This window comes from Sceloporus undulatus, unplaced genomic scaffold (genome assembly GCF_019175285.1).
Source record: "Sceloporus undulatus isolate JIND9_A2432 ecotype Alabama unplaced genomic scaffold, SceUnd_v1.1 scaffold_22, whole genome shotgun sequence".
In the NCBI taxonomy this organism is placed as follows: Eukaryota; Metazoa; Chordata; class Lepidosauria; order Squamata; family Phrynosomatidae; genus Sceloporus; species Sceloporus undulatus.
In genome coordinates, this window is record NW_024802944.1 from 898,498 (window position 1) to 922,138 (window position 23,641).

The 23,641-nt window shown below is 42.1% G+C and overlaps 1 protein-coding gene across 2 annotated transcripts in view; it reads right to left on the minus strand.

The window, feature by feature from the left end:
• Window positions 1-1,121: 1,121 nt before the first annotated feature.
• LOC121917517 (protein FAM83D-B-like) overlaps window positions 1,122-23,641 on the minus strand; it is a 33,332-nt gene continuing 10,812 nt past the window's right edge. Inside the window, exons 2-4 of one of the 2 annotated variants that reach the window (XM_042443551.1) lie at window positions 8,486-8,653; window positions 6,418-6,542; window positions 1,122-3,481 (exon numbers count right to left, since the gene is read on the minus strand). In XM_042443551.1, coding sequence (XP_042299485.1) covers window positions 2,473-3,481; window positions 6,418-6,542; window positions 8,486-8,653 — 1,302 coding nt within the window. In that variant the 3' untranslated portion in view covers window positions 1,122-2,472. Of the gene's footprint in view, window positions 3,482-4,504; window positions 4,744-6,417; window positions 6,543-8,485; window positions 8,654-23,641 lie in introns of those variants that run through there. The other variant, XM_042443552.1, reaches the window with a different exon arrangement.

The following is a 23,641-nucleotide window of genomic DNA, read 5'->3' on the forward strand; positions in this document are numbered from 1 at the left end:
AAGCCGCCCACCCAACCACATAGAGGGCAGCTTTGTGGCGCTCTAGTGGCATGGCGTTTATATGCTGCAGCAGACAGGAGCACCACAAAGCCGTTGAGGCAGCGGAAAAGCCAGCTTTTTGCTGGCTCAAAAAGGAGCGGCTTTTTGACGCTTCTTTTTGAGCTGACAAAAAGCCAGATTGGGGGCTGCAATGTGTGGTTGCCATGGCCCAGATCCGGCTTTTTCAGGGGTGGCTTGAAGCCCTTAGTCTACTTCCACACATTCATGGAGTGAACTGGTGCACAGGAAGGATGTTTAGGCTATACAGAAATGCAAAATTTGTGGGTATGATGATGAGGTGACAAGTTAAGTTTCAACTATAGTCAGTGAGAGACAAAGGCAGGAGGAAAGATCTTATCCAAAGCCAAGGTGGGTGGATGACTATATGAATGGTGGAAAGAGCTTTGGAGTGTCAGAAAGGAGATGGTCAAAAGCACCCTCATGAGGCTGGGGTATTATCTAGTGCTATATATGAAGGATAGAAATAACTAGTTACAAATATCAAGTTACCTGTATTTGCAATCCTGTGATAATAGAGCAGGATAGAAATACAAGCTTTAATAACTGAATTTTGGTTTGATTAAATTATATTACAACTTTAAGGGTAATTAGGGAGAACTTCACTCCTTTTAAAGGGTACCTAACTGGTGTTTAAAAGTTAATAACAGACTGCTTTTATTTACTTACTACCTGGGTATATTTTAATATCAGAAGCCAGACGTCTGTAACATTTCAAGATTTTTTTACAACGTACCTAACTATTTTGAGTCATTTTGAATAATGTAGTAAAAAGTTTGGTGTATTACTTATACCCAAGTATGAATTACAGCTGTAATATTAAACTAAACCACACTCAAATTTGCTTTCTGAAATTCGCCATTATTTTCAGTGTTGATGTTGAAGCTACATTTTTGAGGTTCTATAAAATCTATCATAGATCTCCCCTTGTAAAAGGGGAATTGAGCTGACCTGCTTTAATGGGCTGTTGAGAAAATTATTTAAGAAATAATGGTGTTACTTATTTAGACACACACTCTCTTACTTACTTGTGTTCAGTTATGATAACTAGAAAAAAGATATGAATTCCAGAGTACAACTTTCCCAAAGTTATTTCTTTTGGACAATGTTTTATTTTCAAAGTTAAATTCATCAACATACATAACTGTGACAAAGAGACAGTAAAAACAGCTAGACTCAGATGGGAAAATTGCCCCATCTTTTAATGTTAAGATATGCCTTTGTTACTGAAAAAAAAGCAATGAGGAACTGGAAAGAGTTGCATACGCTGTTCATTAACTGTTCCTTAACCCATACCACTATTAGTTAAAATGTATTTTCATGGGCAAAAAAACCAACAAAAACAAACCAATATTGGCAGGCACTTTGGGGGATTAAAAATCTCATGGGCTTCATGGATTGGAAAAGATTGCTGTACCACTTAGAGAAGAGGGAAAAAGTCAAATAAAGAAATGTACACCAGAAAATAAAATCCATAAGCTACCAAAAATTCAAAAACACATTAAACAAATGATACACACAGAAAATATGCCACTGAGGGACTGTACAGACAGCCCTGAAGGGTCAGCATGGAACCACATCTTTTACACCCCAAAAGCAGATCCTTTTTTGTGCCCTGGAAAGGCGTGATAGCCGCGGCTTTATGGCACTCCTTTGGCGCTGTGTCGTGAGGATGCAGCGCTGGAGGAACACTGACATTGTGCACGTGCGGTGCAGCATACAGCATTACGGCACCCTGGGAGCGGAGCTGGGGCATATGTCTTGTAGACGCTACGCCCTGACTCTGCCCCCAGGCTGGCCCAAAGTGCAGGTCTGCACAGGGCCTGAGAAAAATTATAAGGGAATTTTCCTATCATGGCTGTCATCATACCACAAGCCATACTGGCTCAGCTTGCATAATGACTGTTTTCTCTGTACCATAGCAAACCCTGAAAACCTTTCTCCCCACCTGACTTGTCTTCCAAATGGGGAAAATGAGCTTAGTGGGGAATAATCCCTGCTCATTTCCAATAGTGAGAAGAAGAAAGCAGGGAAATTTCAGAGGGGGTAGGGCTTCACGAGAGTGGTATCCCTCAGAGGTCCTGAAGGCAGGGGATCCAGACCCTTCACATGCCAGATTAAGTCCATAGATTAGAAGTTCCCTCCTCTTGCTTTGTAGCAAAACAAAAAAATGTGGGTTTGGTGGTGAGCATCATTAAAAAAAAGCAGAATCCACATAGCACATGATTGCCAGAGTGAAAAGAAGAGGATATTTTAGCAGGTGTTTCTTTTTACCTGGTTGTGTGACATGACACCTGCTGAAATTCCTTCTTTTACACAACTGTTATAGGTACAAGAGCCCTCTCCAGTTTTCATTCTAACAACTCTAATATAGCAGCTACTTTATGTGCACCAGGTCTTCCATTCCTCTACTTCTCAGAAACAGTCATTTGATGTATACAGTGCAAAATCCCGGAGGTTTATTAAGCTCGTGCTGATTTGGTGCCTAGGTTTTAAGTTGCACCTCATGGGATGGCAAGCTATGTAGTTGTCAGCAATGTTCCCCCTCCTGGAGAGCATGGAAACCATGTGGTTAAGTTTGCACCGGATGACAGAATAGTGGAACTCCCTCTCCTTGTTTTGTTTGCGGAAATAGTCTCCCCGATGGTTGACAGAGTAGTCCATGGATCTAAGGGATGACAGTGAACCAGCAGAACTTGCCCGAGAGCACTGGGAAGACAAGGAAGAAACTGACCACCCACTAGAAGAAGTTGATGTGGACTTCCTAGAAACAGGAGATCCTTCTTTAGAAGGCACTCTCTGATCAGGAGGTCTCTGCTCAGGTACAGTCTGATCCGCAGCCACTTCCACAGCTGGCTTCTGGTCTGTTTGTGTTGTGGCAGTCTTGAACAGAACAGTTGTCTGTGTGCCCACCATTCTGGAGCGAGTTGTTGTCTGTGTGGTCGCAGTTGCCACTGAAATACTGGTTTGTGTGGCACAACTAAAGAGTGCTGTCATGGGCTTCTCTTCCAATGGTTCAGTCTGAGTTGACAGACTGACTGTCTCTTTAGGCTTTGCTAAGGCTTCAGGAGCATTGTGTAGGTCTTCCTCACTACTAAGGTGTGGGCGTTTAGCATTACCCCTTTGAGTTAACCCTTGGAGCTCTTTAGCTAGTAGCAGCTCTCGCTCAAGCTTTTGAGGACTGCTTGAAAGCCTGGCAAACTCAGCTCTCAGAAGGTTACCCACAGTGAAATCTTTGCAAGGTGTTGTTTTGTTAGCTATATGTTCGTGGGCACCACTGTTCCTGCAGCTGGATGGTAGCTTTGAGTCAATAGGCTTTGATTGTGCATAAAGGATCCGGAACTCCAAGTCAAAATGTTCAACCACTTGACCTGAGAGTAGCAACAAGTTACTGCTATTTAACTTCCCATCAGTCCATGTGAAACTGCAGAGGGGATGGAAGATAAAAAAAAAAAAAAAGGGGGGGGGGAGTATTATGCCATGCACTCTAATCAGAATATGTTCATTATCAAACAACCCTAGCTTTTAAAGAATGGTTTTATAAGTATTTGTATATTGCTTTACCTTGTTAAAAAGTGGTCCCTAAACTTGGGTCCTCCACTGGCCATACTGGCAAAGAAGTCCTTGCCGTTATGGCCAGTGGTCTGAGATTATAAGAATCATAGACAACATCCAGAAACCACTTCCATAATAAATCACTCATATTTATCAGAGAACAAGCCAGCATGGTGTTGTGGTCTGAGTGTTGGATTAGAATACCGGAGACCAAGCTTCGGATCCTTGCTCAGCCATGGAAAATCACTGGGTAATTCTGGGTAGTTATTCTCTCAGCCTCAGAAGAAGGCAAGAGCAAACCCCTTCTGAACAAATTCTGCCAAGATAGCCCTGTGATAGGTTCACCTTAGAGTTGTCACAAGTCAGAAATGATTTGAAGGTACACAACAACAAAGTGAGCTGAGAAAGTAACTCACTCAGGAGATCTAATGAGCCCATCAACAAAGAGAAATGGGGGGGGGGGGAGATCCCCTTAAGCTATTATTCTGTCTCTTCCATGTTTAGAAGTATTGTACTAAAGTCAGGAATCAGAATGTAGCAACAATTAGAAGGGTTTTATTTTAAATACACACACCTGTCTTATGAAATTTCAGAAGATATAATTACTTATTGGCTGAGTCTAGCTGATTTTTCAATTTTCCACAACACCCTGAAGCAACTGTACATAGGGTCTGTTGTGCGAATTAAGAGGTATTGGGTGTAACCACCTGGCACTGCTCAAATACTAGCACTGGCTGCCACTGCTATCAGGCAAGCCCACCAGAGCCCAGCAACAGAAGAGGGGACCCACAAAGGAATACTTTGCATAAGGAGCCTCAAATCTAGAACAGGTACTTGCTGAAACAGTTTACAGAGGCTTGAGAGTGTTTAACATAAAAAAAAAGTTTAGCTCTCATTTGAATTTGTCATTTCTTTAATTTAAACAGTACAGGTGTGGAAACTCTGGAGGTTTTAGGGGGCAATATGTTCACTGTTTGAAACATTTGTATGAGCATACATGCCTCCCTCTGAGGAACCAGGTTTCAAAAAATAGTCAAGATGTATGTCTTGAAGGAGAAGAAAAAGACTGGTAAGTGTCCTCTGTAGAACTGCATTTTTTTCCATTCCATGACTCTACAAGCCATAATAGCCCTGAAAATAAGCAATAATGTAAAAAAGTAAAAGCTGGAAAAAGCTGGTTGGGATGAGGAGTAAAAAGAAGGAAAACAGCACATGGGCCACATTTTTCCAATGCCTGTGGTGGAGTGTTGATTTCTTATGAAATTTCTTGAGGTGAAACATGCTATATGCCAAATCCTGATCTATGGGTCCAAACCCCCTTCTAGAACAGAAAACAATCACACTACAGTTGGAGACAGCTGTATGCCTCTTTGTGCAAAACGTTCTCTCTAGATGTGGCCCAGATTTTCTACTGACTTTTTGTTGTGGAGCCAACAGAGTGTGGCAGCAGGAAAAAGAAAGGACAGGTTGCTTACCTGTAACTGTGGTTCTTTGAGTGGTCATCTGTGCCCTCACACATTAGGGTTTTGCCCCCTAATCTGTGAGGCACAGAGGCCACGAAGAAGAACAAGCAAAAACAAGAAACACAGCAGGATGATGAGAACCAGTGCTGGTGGCAAGACTTTTACATGCCTTACTGCACATAGAATCTCTCTGAGATTCCAGGAAAGGGATAAGAGTGTAAAAGCATACATGCCACTTTGTTGTTGTGTGCCTTCAAGTTGTTTCCAACTTACGGTGACCCTATTACTGGATTTTCCTGGCAAGATTTGTTCAGAGGAGGTTTGCCATTGCCTTCCCCTGAGGCTGAGAGAATATGACTTGCCCAAGGTCACCCAGTGAGTTTCATGGCTGAGCAGGAAGTCGATTTCCAGAGTTGTAGCCCAATACTCAAACCACTACGCCACACTGGCTCAAAAAATTAATGTACAGTGCGCCCTTTTTTTACATGGGGATCTGTTCTGGACCCCCTGTGTAAAAAAAAAGTATGCTCGAGCGCCATTGAAAATAATGGGGCTTGTGCATGGCGCGGTGGCGCATACCCCATTAGTCTTAATGGGATGTGCTGCCCCTTGCGCCCCTGCAGCTTTCAGCATATGGTGTGTCTGCGAATGACATGGGCACACTGTACAGTACGGCCTTTTATGTGACTTTCAGTTTATGCTGAAAGCCATGAGACAGGGTTGCAATGGTGCGCTTGCATCATGCATGAGCCCCATTATTTTCAATGGGGCTTGAGCATATGTGCTATTTGCCTTATGTGCAGGGGTCTGGAACGGATCCCCTGCCTAAGCCAAGGGTGCACTATATTTATATGCCATACTGAAATGTGCAAAAGTAGCTACATATCATAAGCCTGAAACCAAGGGAACAAAAAGAACCTCAAGGGTACTAAGGGAAGAAAACATTTTGCTAAGGACAACAGGAAACTCACTCCATCCAACAATTAGAAGACAGCTGGGTGAGCAATTAAAACATATGTCAACATTTGTCTCCACAACCACACTGGAGAAAGTAAACTAGTTGAGGGCAGCCAGGACATGCAGTTCTGCAGAGGACACTTATCAGTCTTCTCCTTCTCTTTCAAACCAAAAATATAACAATTTTTTTTTTGAAACAGGGCTCCTCAGATTTCATAAAACATATGTTTTAATTGGTCCCTGAGGGAGAGTTATGTATGCTTACACAAATGCTTCAAACAGTGGAAATGGCAAATTGACTTTAGGCCATGGTAGACCTCACATGGTACCACACTAGTTTTTTGGGTATTTGTTATTAATATAAAAGGCATCAAAGGTTACATACCTGTAGGAGCCTGTAGTTACTCTTACACCATCAACCAACATGAACTTCTCATGAACACTCCCTATTATCTTGGCTCCTGATCTTGCATAATAAGTGTTGCCTGTAATTGTTCGGACTCTCATCAGCTGTTTCCAAAAAAGAATTGTATTTTAAACAAATCTATCAAGGCAATATCTTCAACCAATCATATTCATCAGAATAAACTCACATATGCACTCATCTATCATTCTCATAGCCCTTCCTTCTCTATTCAGGGTGGATAACCCTACAAAGACTGTTGGACTGTAAGTCCCAGCAGAGTGAGGAACGCTGGGAGTTACAGTCCAACAACCTCTGGAATGATTCCCACCCCTGTTCTACAGACAACACTTTTTGTGGCCTTAGGGCAACAGAAGGGGCTGGGGGGTCCCTCATGGAACCCTGCGGAGCCCTAGCTGCACCATGCCTCCTAAGGACCATGAAAGGTAATTTCACCATGATTTTGGACCCTCTGGAACGATTTTGCTATGTTCATCCTGGCAGACTTTTTAAAGCTATGTTCATCCTGGCAGACTATTTAGAGATCATTTAAAAAAAATCCAAAAGAGACCATTATTCCCATATTCCCAGCAAGCATTGCAATAACAATGCTGTTGGAGAATTCTAGGAACTGTGATCCAACACATATTGAGAGCAACAGACTGGGGGAAGAGGCTGGTCTGTACAACAAATCTTCATGGGATTAGGTTTGCACTGTTAATTCAAACAGCATTGGCAGCTACATGTGAATTAGCAATGTGATGGATAGAAAATAAATAGGATGCATAGGAAGATAAATATTTTGGTACCATTAAGTCTTCCCACATCATCAGGTATGGTTATTACTGAAAGGCTTATCACAGCATAATATGTCCAAGTAGCAGCCCTTCTCAAATATACAGACAGGTAACAAAATCTCCTTACATTGCCTTGTCCTAGAACTTAATATGTTCAAAATAATACATTGGCCAGGTGATTGAAAAACTTTGATGAACCTGTTGACTGAATTGTTTGTTCCCTTCTATCATATTTTTAATTACTTATTTTTGTCACCAAGCCTCTTAGTCAAGGGAATACACCCTGTGCCTAACCCACTCAAGTCTGGTTATGTGCTGCAGAAATATAATCCAGAAGATATGGATGGTGGTGAAGTATTTTTCTCCCCTATGATCAGAACTAGTCCCCTGGTGGTGGACACAGAGAAAAATGCCAGCGAGACCCAACCCACTACAAACACTAGCAGCTTTCTAAAAGGAATAAAGACCTCCAAGGGATATTTGCTTCATGTTGGCATGGGGGATATGAGATGGAGAAATTATTCACCAGGTTAAATACGAAAGGAAACTTAAAATCTTCATGCACAGAATACAAAGGGCTCTATCTTCCCCAAAGCTGGGAGTTTCTTGCATAGCCTGACTTCTGATTTACTTTCCACAGCGGAAGTCATCCCATTATACTCTCTTTGATGAAGACTCCAAAAGCGAAATTGCCCTTCAGGGTCACTGCACATTTAGGGACTGTTTACCAATTCCTCTTAAAGATGTTAATGCTATTAAAATGCAACTTTTAAATGGTGCAGTTAGTAACTCTGGGAATGCTAAAGACAGGGATTTTTAAAAACTTAAATGATGCCTGTCAGCAGAGGGAAATGGCCTTATCAAAAGGAGAGAATAAATAAAGAAAAATCTACTTAGCAAGAGTAGTATTAGTGTGGTACCAAATAGTCAAGGGAGGGGAAATCACTTCATGCCATAAGGTACAGAAGTTTCTATTGATGTTACTATGTGCCTTCAAATTGTTTCTGACTTATGACAACCAAAGTGGGTTTCCATGGCCAAGCAGGGATTTGATCCCTGTCTCCAGAATCACAATCCAACATTCAAACCACTACACCACACTCGCTCTCACTGAGGTTTCTATAATTATATATAATTTTACATCTCACTGCAGTTTGGAGCATGAAGTATTCCCCTCCCTTGATTAAATGTGTTCAGCTAACCCAGGGTCAAACCATTTTCCTACTGTAAAACTGAAATGTCACACAACTTACATTTTCCTGTTCAGGACAGAATTCTAGATTTCTGCACATTGCCATGAAATGAGTAAGAAATGCCTGATCCAAAAGAATATAGACTGGAACCAGCCTTTTTCTACATGCTTCTTGGAGATCACCAAAAATGTCCAGGTCTGTGAAGGAGTCCATGACTATAGCAATAACCTGTAAAATTGAAGGGGAAAAATCAGTTCCAAGATGTTGAACAAAGAGATTTTATTTTTAAAAAAGTTCGGTTTTGAAAACTATCACATTAAAGTATCTTCCCATAATAAAGCAGCTAACCCTTCACTGCACCTTATGAATGCTATACCCAACATTTACTTTTGGATTGTCTTCAGAGTTCTTCATATATTTGAATCCTCTTCAAGCAGTTGATCCATTACATTTAACTTCTACTCAAAAGTCAACTTCTGCAAAGGCCAAACAGCACCTTGAAAATCTCTATTTTTACTGTGCCACTCACTACTTGTAACACATTGCATACCATCCAAACAAGACATACTAGAGTAAATGCTCATTATTCTTACTGTTTTATTCTTGTCCTACACATTTTGCTTTCAAGACTCCTATATTCCGCCATCTATAACTATAAAGCTATGTAGCTACATTCTGGAATACATGTGTCTCCAGAATCAGTACTAGTCTCCTCATAAAGCTATCAGTTCTGAACACTGCCAAAAGATTTCTAAGGAGCGCAGTAGGACTGTTTGATAGAAAAAGTTGAGCTCCTTTTTTCCCCAGAACATTAAACCAAATCAAATGTTATGTGCTTGAATAACATTTAAAACAAATATACTCAAATACATTCAAAACTTTTTGTGGCAATTATTTTATTGGAATATGTGTAATAATCTAGATCAAATAAGTCATACCTCCTTTATATTTAACAGAAAGTGGATATATCTGAAATAGCATCTTGTGCACCCACTATATCAATAGTTTTATTTACTTATTTATTTGGCTTAGGTATAGGGTTGCCATAAGTCAGGACCTCCAAACCGGGACAAATGTAGGACAAGAATAGGACAACATTTTCAAATGTAGGACAACATTTCTAAAAATGGAGGACACGCAAAAAAATTGGTGATTTTTAAAAAATGTTAATCTAAATGCATGTTTCTTAGGCATGATCAAAATGGAGGACATTTTGACATTATTCCTGGACAGATGTCAGGAATGTAATTCCCTTTCTGGCCACACACACACACCACTTCTCAAAACACACACACACATAGCACATTTCACTATCATTTTTTCTTTCTTGCTTCTGTTGGATTTTTAAACTTTTGCCTAATGGAGATGTCAGTGGAGCTTTGAAAGCTTGCATGATATTTTTTGTGCATTTTGGGGTACTATACAGGTATTACTGCATAGTAGATTTTGGCTGTTACTGCCTTGTGTGTCCAATTTGTTAGCATAGAATGTTTTAATATGTGTGAACATTTTGATAAGTGTAATCCTGAAAGAGTAGCCATGTGAAGAATCATAATGACATACTGAAGGTTCAAAAGGTTGGATTAACAAATAGAGTATGGGCAGTCCTACTCTCCACTCTCTCAGCCTCAAGGAGAGATGAGAGGTCAGGCAGCAAACCTCTTCAGAATACAATCTTGCCAAGAAACCCCAGGATAGCTTTGCCTTATTATGCTTTTCAGTTCTAAGTCTCTGGTGCCACAGCCATTCGCAAACTACAATTTCCACATCCAGGCAGGGTTGCCATAAGTCAGAAAGGAGTTGAAGGCACACAATACTACAACAAAAAACAAACAGAAGAGGAGGAAAGGAAAGAAGAAGGAGGAAGAAGAGGGGCTGGCTTGGGGCTAGAGAAATTGGAGGAGCCAGAATGGCCTGCAAACCCAGTGGGAGACCTTGGGCAGTCCCACTCTTCAGCCTCTTAGGAGAAAGTAAGGCAATCCTCTCCTCCTTGACGAAGAAACTATGCCAGGGAACTCTACACATACAACAGAAGAGGAGGAAGAGGGGAAGAGGGAGGAAATAATAAGAATAAGAATAACTTTATTAGGCCATTTGGCCAACACAATGACAAAATTCCAATTTAAAAAACAACATGATAGGTTCATGTAGAGGCAGATTAGTAGGAGTACTGTATAAACAAATGACAGTCTGCAGGATCGGCAAAGACACACAAACCAACGCTGGGTCCTCCAGGGAAAGAGGAGGAAGAAAAGAAGACGGGGGAACGAGAGAGGAGGAGGAGGAGGAAGAAGAGGAGGCTGCCTTCGAAGGAGGAGACAGACGCCTGGGGCTTTTTCTCCCTCCTGCTCCTTCCCCTTTCTCCTCTCTCCCAGAAACCATAGCCACCTGCAGAGCAGCGAGGAGCCCAAAGGAAAGACAAAGCAAGGAACGTTAAAGGGAGTTCCTAGTGCCTGCCTTTGTGCTAACAGCCCTTGGGGACGGAGGAGGGAGGCTGGGTGGACGAGGGCGGCTGCCAGACAGGAAGCCCCTGCCATGCTCCTTCTCCTTCTCCCTGGAGGCCAGACATCTGGCGAAGAGGAGGGGAGGGAAGGAGGCATGACTAAGGGGGTCACATGGGGAAAGGAGCCAACCCCTGCCTTCTTCCAGGCAGCAGAGCTTTCGTCAGTCAAAAGTCCTTGACTGGGATTGACAAAATCTGGCCTGGAGTCAGCAGGAACCCGGGATTGAAAGGGCAACGGCGGGAGGAAACGGTTTTAAACCTCTCCATCCGTGAATCACGGGCACCGGGTTATCGCAAGCCTACTTGGTTAACTAGTTATTCGATTAATATATTCTCAGTACTTTATTGCAACTTCATTCCTAGTACAGAAAAGATGATTCAGTACACACAGCTGACGATATGTTTGCATTAACGGACTGATTGCATACAACGCCCAGACAACTATAGATAAGCATAGGATATACTATATGATTTTCTTGCATGGAAAATTTCCACTCCCATCAGTTTGAAGCAATGTTTGAAAGGGTTAAAATACAGTTAAAACTCTTTTAAAAACTTACAGATAAAAACAGCATGTTTTCTCCAAACATTCTCTGCATTGGGTTATAATCAAAGACCTGCCTTGCTGGGGGAAAGAGAACGGGGCTGGGTGTTACTGAATCTCTTGGGGACAGCCACTAGGAGGCTTTTAGAATCTAAATTAGTCTGATATATATTTGATATTCCGTAAGGTAATGGTAAAAGATGGATAACAAGTGAAATAGAGTGATAGAGGTACAAGACAGGATACCCGTTCTCACCATATTATTTGCAATGGTTTATAGAGTGTTAGCGAATGTTATAAGGAATAAATAAGTAGAAGGAATGGACTTAAAAAACCCGCCCAAAATTAGTTTATTCCGATGAGACATTATTAACTATGAAAGATTTTTGGTAGTCTGAGAAAATAAAAGAACATTTAAAGATATTTGGCGAATTAACCAGGTTGCAGATTAATTGGATAAAATCAGAAATGTATTTAGTTATACAAACGAAAAGGAACCCCTGACAAGGTCAGTCGGCCCCCTTCTTTACGCGGATTTGCCATCCGCGGATTTGGCATCCGCGGATGGCAAACTCGGGAATTGTCCCCATGGCGGCCGTGTGCACGCGCTGCCATTGGGGACACTTCTTCTTCCTCCCCTCCTCCTCCTCCCTCCCTGCCCTCCCTCCCTTTCCTTCCCCTTATTACCTTTAAGTCTCGGCGTGCCTGCTTGGCCTCCCACCGCCGCCGCTGCGGGGCAAGCCGGTGGCAGCGGCGTGGCGGAGGCCAAGTCTTGCTTACTCGCCGCTGCCTGAAAGGGTGGGATGGTATTGCTGGAGGCCTCTGGCCTCCAACAGCACCCCACCAGGCCTTCCTGCGTGGCGGTGAGGAGGCAGAGCCACCGCGCCGGAGGCCTTCAAGGCCTCTAGCACGCATCCGGCCTCTCCATGCCTCCGCCGCCGCGAAGGGCCAGATACCGTGCGGAGGCCAAGGGCCCCAGCACCAACACCTGCCCCTTCCGCAGCGGCAGCGGCTGCTGAGGAGGTGGGTGACGGTGCCAAGGCCTTGGAGGCCTCTGGCGCTGCTGCCTTCCGCGCCTCTCTTAAAAAAAAAAGGCAGGGGCGGTGACGAGGAGGCGCGGAGGCAGCGGCGCCAGAGGCCATCAAGGCCTCCGGCTCCGTCACCCGGCCTCCTCACCGCCGCAGAAGGGGCAGGTGGCGGTGCTGGGGCCTCTTGGCCTCCAGCACGGTATCCGGCCCTTCCGTGGCGGCGGAAGGACTGTGGAGCCGGATGCTGCCGCTAGGAGCCTTGAGGCCTCCGGCACGGTGGCTCTGCCTCCTCACTGCCACGCGGGGAGCCCAGTGGTGGTGCTGTTGGGGGCCAGAGGCCTCCAACATCGCCATCGCGCCGTTTCACGGCAGCAGCGAGGAGAAGCCAAGACTTGGCTCTGCCGCCGCCACCCGCTTGCCCCGCAGCAGTGGCGGCGGCGGCCACGCAGGCGCACCAAGACTTTAAAGTAAGTAAAGGGAAGGAAAGGAGGGAGCAGGGAGGAAAGGGGAAGGAGGAGGAAGCGAGGGAGGGGAGCTGGGGGCAGGAACTTTTGTTCCAATGGCGGCGCGCCTGCTGGACAAATGGGACTTGAGCTACACCGATTTTGGTTATGCGGGGGGGGGGGGGGGGGGTCCAGAATGGATCCCCTGCATTTACCAAGGCCCACTGTATTTGAATCCTATAGGAAATAGAGTTAAAATATATAAATTGTTACACAGGCGGAAATAACAAATTGTATTGGTTTTTTTTTGTTTATATGTTGTATGGAAGAAAGAAATGTAAAGACAACAAGAAGTCAGAACGTTAAAACGAAGAGAGATTTACTTTGTATAAAATAGGTCTGTAATATGAAGAAAAGAAAACCAATAAGATTATATACAAAAAGAAAAAAGAAAGGATCTGATTTTTAAAAAAAACAAAAGCTTAGAGATAGATTAAAAATTAGCATAAATATAAAAAAGAAATGGAAGGTAAGAATTTGGTAGTATTAAGGAAAGAGTGGTTAAAAAAATGGCACAATACAAGAAAATCCACTATCTGGTTGGGAAGAATAGCGTCAATCAAGATGAAATATACCAAAGTTAATTTTTTTATTAGATGATACCATTAAAAAATGTTGGAAACCGAATTGAAAATGGCAAAACTGATGACTATATTTGTAATGGAGGAAAATAACGAGATTAAACAAACAATTTGTGTATAAAACACAAAGAGAGAGGGTTAGGCCTTCCCATATTAAGCGGTATTGAGGCTATAGTTGAATGTGATAGAAGGTAGTTGGATGGGACCGACTTAATGGTTAGAATTAAAATAGAGGAGTAGATAGATATGGACATTTTAAAAGGAGTTTAAAAGGAAGAAATTAAAATATTGGGAAACCCATTATGAAAACATATTGGAAATGGGGTAATATAAAAAAGAGTAATGAATACGATTCAATAATAGCACCAATAATAATGAAAAAGAAATTCCCAAAAAATTGAGCGATGTTAGGATAAGGAATTAAAGGAAAGGAAAATATAGAATACGAAAACTGGTAGTAAGAGTTAAGAAAGGAACCTAAAAAGAAAAAACTATGGGATAAAATTCCATGGTTTCATTATATGCAAATAGAACAATGGATTACAAAAACTGGAGGAAAAGGAATGTAGAAAAGAAAATGTACCACAAATTAGACAAATACAAATAATTCAGAAAGGAAGAGAAATGGAAGAAAACTGAGATATAAAGGAATAATCACTAGTAAAATCTATAAAATGTTGATGGAGAATAAAGGAGGGAAATAAAAGAAATATTTTGAAGGGATTATGAGAAGAAGAATTAGGATGAAAATGATAAGGAATGGGATACAAGTTGGAAAGAAGGACATTTAAAATATTTTATCAGTTCGTATAAAAGAAAATTATTTATAAATTGATTTGGAAATGGTGTTGACTCCAGTGAGACTACATAATGTTGATAAGAATAATCAAAAAATTGTTGGAGAGGCTGTCAAGAAGTCAAAAGTGGGCCAACATGCATATGTGGTGGCACTTAACATGTACAAATTTTTGGGAAGAAGTGTATTACAAATAGAAAATGTTATGAATATAAAAATGTAGAAGCCGAGTATAGTTTTGTTATCATTATATAACTTGGCGGGTACAGACCGCCATTTCGGAGTCCTCAGGTCGTCCCAGTTTGAAAAAAGTGTGGTGTCTTCTTCTTGACGCCACTACTCCTATTACGGACTGAGTCCGTAAAATGGTGGCGGCCGTTCACAGCCGCCGCCATTTTGACGTAGCGGAAGCTCGTGCTCTGCACATCGTGCCTGGAAGTGACGCCGCGATAAGCGCGACTGCACTCGCGGCTCTCTTCGGGGCCCAGGAGGAGCGCGATTTTCACGCTCCTTCCTTTGCGCGGTCGGGGCCATTGCGGTTTGGACGCGTGGGCTCCCGGACTCTGCAATGGCCGCGGCAGGAGACTGCCCCTCTGGGCGGTCTGTACGCCTTAGAGAAATGGAAAAAAAAAAGAAAAAAGATTTGGTAACAAGTTTGATTACGCAGCGAGATTAATTATGAGGTGTTGGGAAAAAAAATAAATGCAGAAGTGGAGGATTGGTATGAAGAGGTATGGAAAGTAGCATGTAATGATTTAAATGCATTGAAAGTAAAAAAAGGACTATGGAAAAGAAACGATTTTGAGGGGATTTGGGAAGAATTTATTGAGAAAACATTGAGAAAAGAACATGGAAGATTACCTCCACAAGATGAACTGAAATTCTAGATGGAATATAAAGATGGAAATGGCTCAGGGAAAGGGGGACACTGAAGGAAAATATAAAATAACTTGTTAAAATGCAATAGAATGTAGGAATATATTCATATATAGAAATATATGTATTGTATATATGAAGAATATTAATATTTTTTAAAGAATCTAAAATAGTCTTCAGCTTTGTGTGTGCATGTTTCTACACACACTTTTTAATGAGAAACTGTCATTACTGTTACTGTACAACACGTATTTAGGAGAAGGTGGGATATGATCTTCCAGATCTTGTTGGACTGCAAGTCCCAGCATAACCAATGATGAGTCATTGTAGTGGGGTGAGCCTGGAGGCAGAGAGAGCTGGGAGGGCGGAAGTGGACCAGGTGGAAAAGGTGGAGGCAAAGGATCAGGAGGCGGGAAGAGAGGAGAAGGGGAAAAGGACTCAGGTGGAGAAAGAGGAGGAGAATTACCAAGGGGCGGGGTTAGAAAGGGAGGAGCAGAAAAGCCCTGGAAAGGGAATAAAGGAGGAGGGACAGTGGTGCGCGGGGAGAGGAGGACGTCGCGGAAGAGGAGGATGGGGAGTTGCGGACGAGCGAGGGATAGTGCAGGTGAAAAGAAGCCCTGGGAGAGAAGGGGTCCCGGTATCCCTACAAGCCCGACCCAGTTTCCGGCAGTGTGGTCCTCACCAGGAGGTGGAATTGCGGAACCCGCAGATGGAGGGTGTGTATAACTACTCTGACGAGGAAGAGTGGGGAAACCACCGACTAAGGACCTGGAAGACGAGCGGTGGGACCCTAAAGGCGACAAGTGGGAGTGTGGACCTCCTCCCTTTCAGGCTATGTGGCCATGTTCTAGCAGAGTTTCTTCCTGACGTTTTGCCAGCAACTGTGGCTGGCATCTTCAGAGAATGCTTTGCTTGGAAAAATTGGGTGTATTGGGTCTATAAGTCAGCGAAGCATTCTCTGAAGATTCCAGCCACAGTTGCTGGCGAAACATCAGGAAGAAACTCTGCTAGAACATGGCCACATAGCCTGAAAAACCCACAAAAAACAATGTACATGATACTTTGCAAGTAAAAAGCACTTGACACAATACAACAAAACAACACAGTGCTACATAATACAACACAATGCAACAGAAGCAGCAGGTGAGCAAACTGATCATTTAGTAAAACAGATGAGGTTTTGGGAGGAAAATGTGAAAGGTCTTAGACTTGCACAGACAAGACAGCCTTGGCATCAAGCAAATATTTTAAATTGCTCAACAGAAAAAGCTGGCATTCCTAGCTCACCACACTTCACACTGCCAAAGATGGAGATTCCAGACAGAGCCTTCAGATATTGTTCATAACTGTACACATACATAGGAATGTCATGCATATCCTGAAACACACTGAAGTGTTAAGCAGAAACAACAGGAATTGGCCGTTCCAGTTCTAATTCTGGTAAACAAGGTTCTCCGCTACATTTTCACCAGATCCTGTATAAGTATCTATTTTTCTAATCCGGAAGGTATACAATGATCCTACACTTGTTCTGCCCTTTACCAGAATTTGAAATGCTCTTCATGGAGAGGCCAGGATGGAGAGTCCTTGTTCTCATTCCAATAGCTGGTCAAAACATTTCAATGCCATCAAGCTTTTACAAGCTAATGAGGGTTGGGCTTTTAATGCTGGAGTTTATCAGACGGGGGGAAAGCCAGGAGTAAAAGCCATACTCCTGGCATAGTCGCACGATCACACTGAAGATTTTCAGACAACATAGCGCTCATCCAGGATTTATCCCAGTAAGATCCAAAAATGATCCAGCAACAAACCATTCATGAGGAAGTCCCAGTTTAGTTGCAGGAGCATTTCTGTATCTTCACGGGATAAGTCCTGGATGAACACGATGCATCGGAAAATCTTCAGCACAATTGTGCGATTATGCTGGAAGTACGCCTTTTACTCCCAGCTTCGCCCCCCCATCTGATAATCTCTGCTGTGTGGTTCTGTTTTTGAGCTTGGTATACAGTCATTTGATGTATTTTAATACTTTTAAGGTTTAATACGTTAACTCCATTAATTGTTTAATTGCTTTTAAACACACACACATACACTTCTAAAGTTTTGCATTGTTTTTAATTTGTATTTTTTTAAAAATGGGTTGTTTGAATCTCATTATCAGGAGAAATGTGAGATGCAAATTAGTATCATCAACAATAATGATGATACTCCTGAGGATTTTATTTGTTTCTGCAGTTTACACCTTCTAGGTCTTTTGCAATGAAATTCATTTCAGTATCTGCAGCAATACTACAGAAGAATCAGCTCTCTTTCAACATCTTTTCCACTCCCTTCCTCCTAGGTAGGGCTTGGGCCAAGTATTGGCTATGTGCAGATGTTGCTGGAAAGCCCAGCACTGTTTCTTAGATGGACCTAAAGAATTTCAAATACTTGAATTGAGTCTGCAAGCTACACGTGACTTCTCTCATATTTTCTAAGCACTTCATAAGCATTGAAGTCAGGACTCAAAAATGGATCAGGCTTGGCACTAACTCTGCATAGGAATTTCAGATATTCTAGGTGCTGGAAGGAAACATCTAAACCTGCTTGAGATTATTCCAGCCTTGTACTGTACTGGAAATACCATAAGTGTAATTTCTTGAGACCAACCTCTTCCCATAAAAGAGAAGGAAACAACAATGCTTTCAAGGCTTTGGCATATGGAGAAAAATCCTATAAATAATGAGTGATAATCATGAAGTTATATAAAAAGGGATAAACCCTGGAACTCACCTCAAAAATATTAGAAAATAGCAAAACTTGTTATTAGAGTTTTAATATGTTTATTTAAGTTCTAGTGATGAGAACAAAAATAAAACAGATACAGAAATAGTTCTTAGGCTAGTCTTTATTGTGTCAAATAATGAAAATCAGTTAATTTACTCCACTAAGTACATGGCTACTCCAGAAACTTAGTAGCTCTATAGCCCAAATTTTGTTGTTGTTTTCTACTTGGGCTGCACATCCCAGCAGCCTCAGCCAACATAGCAAATGGTGAGAAAATGCTGGAAGTTGCAATCCAAAATCACCTGCACAACTGCATGATTCCTAGCCCTAATATGGGTATTTTTTAAAAACCCATATTTTACAAAGCCTCTGTTTTTCTAATCCTGTACTGGATATAGACAGAATCAGGATCCAGTTGAGAGAAATCAAATAAATCAAATCAATAAATGAAATAGCTGGCAAAGCCTGTGCTATGCTGAGCCCTCTAGGGAGTGTGGAGAGCAATTCTGCCATGTTTATGGCACCCTTTCCTGGCTGTTTTCAGCAATGGGTTGAGGGCTTTTTTCAAAACAGGAAGACACTTTCAGGTCCTCCTCTGTTTTGGAATAAACCCCCCAGGACCTGGCCCCAGTTCCTACCAACTTAGAATGGTGTTATGTACATATTTAATCTGACATCAAACTGCAATCCTTTACTCTACTAAAACATGAAAGGCAGGTGTACTAGTCTGAGAGAAGCAATGTTCTTGTACTAGTAAGTGGCTATACAATTGTTACAGCTGTCATGGTCCAGTATTACATCAGGCAAGTGAACACACACATGCTGCTCCACACACTCCAAATTGTTTAGGTGTGTGGTATCCTATGCAAATTTATTCTCATAGGAACATTTGATTCTCATAGAAACAGGTTGATCCAGGTGCTCATAGTTGCAACCTTTAGTTCAGGTTAAACCAGCATACTCCTATTTAAACCTCCAAATCCTAGGTATGACTCCACAGTATCTTCTCACACCAGTTCAGCATATTAGAGGACCAGTTAAATTGTGCAGAATCACTCAAGCAGTTACTTATGCATCTTCTTCCTCCCAAGCCAAGTGTGGAAGGAAATGTGACAATCTGATTTGAAGCTGCCATAAAGTAATGTAAATGAATGACATCCATATGGACTTTGCAACAAGGCTAGCTCTATATAGTACGTTCTTATACAGTGGTGGTTCTCAACCTGTGGTTCATGAGGGTACTGTAATGATTGATAAGTAAGGTCCTAAACAACGGAGAAGTGGTGGTATGAGTGAACCAGTTGCACAGCGTTGCTTTGTAATGTTGGGAGGGGAACAATTGCACCTACCTAAATGTGGACTTATGTTTACAAAGTACCAAGACCCTGTCCTCTTGCTTGAGGCATAACCTGCATTTCATCTCTGCTTCCTGTTGACACTAGAATTAGTGATGACTGAACCTCACAACCCAGATGAAATTTGTGGGTTTGGGGCGTTTCTGCTGGCAATACCACTGAATAACAGTCCCAAGGCTAAATCAAAAGTGCAAATGTTGACTCACTTGTCACTGAGAAGGAGAAAAAAATCCATTGCTATTTAATGAGTGACATATCACTCAGTCTTTTAATTATGTTTTATTTGATAACTTACATCCTTCCCTCTGGTTGGACTGTGAATAATCTCAAAGTAAAAACTAAACAGCAGGTAAAACAAAACAAAACAAAACCTTCCGTGGCCTTCTAATCTACACCTTTTCATTGAGATGATGTTAAACAGAGACTACTATAGAGTTACAGCCCTATCGGAAGGCTTATGTGCACAAGACTTAAAGCATTTTCCACCAGGAAGCCTTCATACACAGGCTACAGAAACTATTGTTTCATCAATGCTATCATGGCTTCTTCCCTTTTTCTTCCATTTTATGGAGAGTTCATTTCCAACACTATGGTGGAGAAGAACTTGCAATAAAGTTTTTTGAAGAATTTTTCCAGTTTGAGAGTGGCCTGCATCCATTAACATAACTGGAACAATTCTATTGGTGACCTGCTCTCCCAGACTTAGCCTTTCCCAACTCAGTGCTGTCCAGATGTATTGGTCTAAAACTCACATCATCCCCAAGCAGCATGGCCAATGGGGATGGCTGTGAATTTTAGTCCATCACAGAGTTGGAGAGAGCTGCACTAGCAATTTGATGATTGGAAGTACAAGTGGTTTTCACAACAAAATTACTGTGTTCACTCACATACATAAACAGAGATGGCACCATCCACATAAAAGGAAGAGATAATTAACATGTTTGATGATCCTAAGGATTTGTAAGAATATCTTGGAGAGGAGAAATCTGGAGAGAAAGTAGGTGTAGACAGATGTGTGTTCAAGTGGAAACAAAGTACCAACTTTGGGATGCTATGAGGGGATGGAGCAGAGTGTGACTAACTGGCTAGAAACAATAATTTCATTTGATCAAGAGTTAATACCAGACCTATCTCCCTTTAAAATGCATCTAGTATAGTATCCATCACCAGATCTTGTTACAGGGGACTCCACAAACTTAACTCTGCATTATGGGGATCAAGTACAAATCAATTACATGGATAATCAGTTTTTCCAGTTTTGAAAAAAATATTTGCTTATATAGTGTTGTTGCCTTTCAAAACTAACAAGCTTTTGGGGACTGCAATTCATTTCATGAAAAGTATGGGGTGTTACCTAATTTGGCAGACATTTATACACATGCTAGGATAGATGAGATGTGGTGGGGAAAAATACAAAATGTACTGACACCGAAGATCACAGAGATCACATAAGACTTTGATGACAAACTTTATGAAGAATGACTAAGGGAGCTGGGGATGTTTAGCTTGGGGAAGACTCAGAGGTGATACATGATATCCATCTTTAAATTTCTGAAAGGATGTCATGTAGAAGATGAAGCAAGCTTCTTTTTTGCTGTTCCAGAGACTAGAACATGAATAAATGGATTCAAATAACAAGAAGAGTTTCCACCTAAACATTAGAAAGCTCTTGTTTGACAGTAGAATGGATTGCTTCAGAGCATGGTGGACTCTCCGTCTTTGGAAATCTTTAAACAAAAGCTGATGGTAATCTTTCAGGGTGCTTTTGTTGTGCATTCCTGCATACAGGGGGTTCATAGAATCGTAGACTTAGAGGAGACCACAAGGGCCATCCAGTCCAACCCCCTGCCATTCAGGAAATTTCAATCAAAGCATCCCCAACAAATGGCCATCCAGCCTCTGCTTAAAGACCTCCAAAGGACACTGCACAACACTCCGAGGGAGTGTGTTCCACTGTTGAACTGCCCTTACTGTCAGGAGGTTCTTCCTAATGTTGAGGTGGAATCTCTTTTCCTGTAGCTTGCATCCGTTGTTCCAGGTCCTGTTCTCTAGAGCAGAAAACAAGCTTACTCCCTCCCTCAATATGACATCACTTCAAATACTTAAACAGGACTATCATATTACCTCTTAACCTTCTTTTCTCCAGGCTAAACATCCCCAGCTCCCTAAGTTGTTCCTCATAGGACATGGATTCCAGACCCTTCACCATTTTAGTCACCCTCCTTGGACACACTCTAGTTTCTCAATTCCCTTTTCGAATTGTGGTGCCCAGAACTGGACACAATATTCCAGGTGGGGCCTGACTAAAGCAGAATATAGTGGCACTATTACTTCTCTTGATCTAGATATATACTTTTGATGCAGTCTAAAATCGCATTGCTCTTGTTAGCTGCCGCATCACACTGTTGACTCATGTTCAACTTGTGGTCTACTTGGACTCCAAGATCCCTTTCACATGTAGTCTCGTGGTCACTTCTCTCCAGGATGAAAAGGAGCCATTGTTGAGCACTCTTTGGGTTCTGCCAGTCAACCAATTACAAATCCATGTAACAGTTTCCTTGTCCTAGTCCACATTTTACAAGCTTGTTTGCAAGAATGTCATGGGAAACTTTGTCAAAGGCCTTACTGAAATCAAGATATACTATATCCACAGCATTCCCTTCATCTACCAAGCTGGTAATTTTATCAAAGAAAGAGATCGCATTTGTCTGGCATGACTTGTTTCTCTGAAACCCATATTGACTTTTTGTGATCATGGAATTGCCATCTAGATGTTCACAGACTCTAGATGGCAATTCCATAATCACAAAAAGTCATAATGGGTTTCAGAGAAACAAGTCATACCAGACAAGCTAGAAGGGTTGAGCTACAAGGTCTTATGGGCCCTTTAAACTCTAAGATTCTATGAAAACAAATAGTAGCTGGGAAGTGAGAAGGACATCCTAGCACAGATGAGCAGCTGAATGATGAAACACCTTCATCCAAAGGCTGATAAAAATCAATGATTTTTTTTACTGAACACATCAGGGCTAGAATCCTGTTCAATATTTTTATTGTTGTGTGCTTTCAAGTCTTTTCTGACTTCTGACGACCCTGTAACAGGGTTTTCTGGGGGTGAGTGTGCATGACTTGCCCAAGGTCACCCAGTGGGTTTCCATGGATGAACGGGAAATAGAACTCTGATCTCCAGAGTCATAGTCCACAAGACTGTAAATCTGACTTACCATCTCATGACTTTTGGAATTAACATTTACAGCCATTGATGACCAAATATGTTGCCCAAAACCTATGTTTCGAGCCTTAACCGAACGATTTCTGAGGCACATGCACACTGGGGGATGGGGAAATTAATGCAGTGTGTTTCCAGTTGTGAGGCATGTTGAAACATGTTCCAGCAGCAGAACCTCAAGAGTATCTTCAGCTGCTTGTCTCAACATGCTCTGCAACCAGGTCATTTCCTGGCACAGTGGCATCACTACAGGATACAAACCACACTGTGCACCACCTAAGAGGGGGGTGACACTCGGTTGGCCCGTCTTCAATTATGTATGTGAGGGGGTGCTGCTGTTGGCACTCGCCCCTTCTCTGCTGCCCTGGTTCTCTTGGCCAAGGGAGACAAGACAGAAGAGAAGAGGGGCGAGCATACATGTGTGCCTGTCCCCCCCACCTTCCCCAGTGCCTTGGCTGGCTCACATGAGGGGCCAACATGCATGCACCTGCACCCCACCTTCTCCTGTGACTTGGCTGGACTTGTGGCTGGTCTTGGCGGCTGGCTGGGATAGAAATGCCACTGTCTCAGGGCTCTAATTTGCTGCATCCCCTCAAACCCTTTGGTTGGTGGCCTGCCTCATAGTAGGTTTTTGGGGCAAGGCATCAGCAAGAAATAACTGCTGATGGAATGATGGCTCTCAGCCCAGATTTTTAAATTTCAAAAACTGAAATCAGATTTCAAAGTTTTTTAGAGCAATTTTTTTAAATAAAAGACCTTAGATCACTAGATCAAAGGCATGATCTACGACTTCTAATTAAACTGTATAACTATGTTAACAGCAGTTTATTGAGATGGGAGATAATATCAGTGCTATTCCACGGGTGAGGCATATGAACTGTGTTCTCTCTCGCTCCTTTTCCATCTGGTTCTCTAAATGCAAAGACAACAGTTAAATACAGAATTTGGAGCATGCAGCAGATGTCAGCAAGGAGGATTCTAACTATAAATGCAAGGGATCCCATTTTTTGAGGAACTGAAAATTAATCTAAAAAT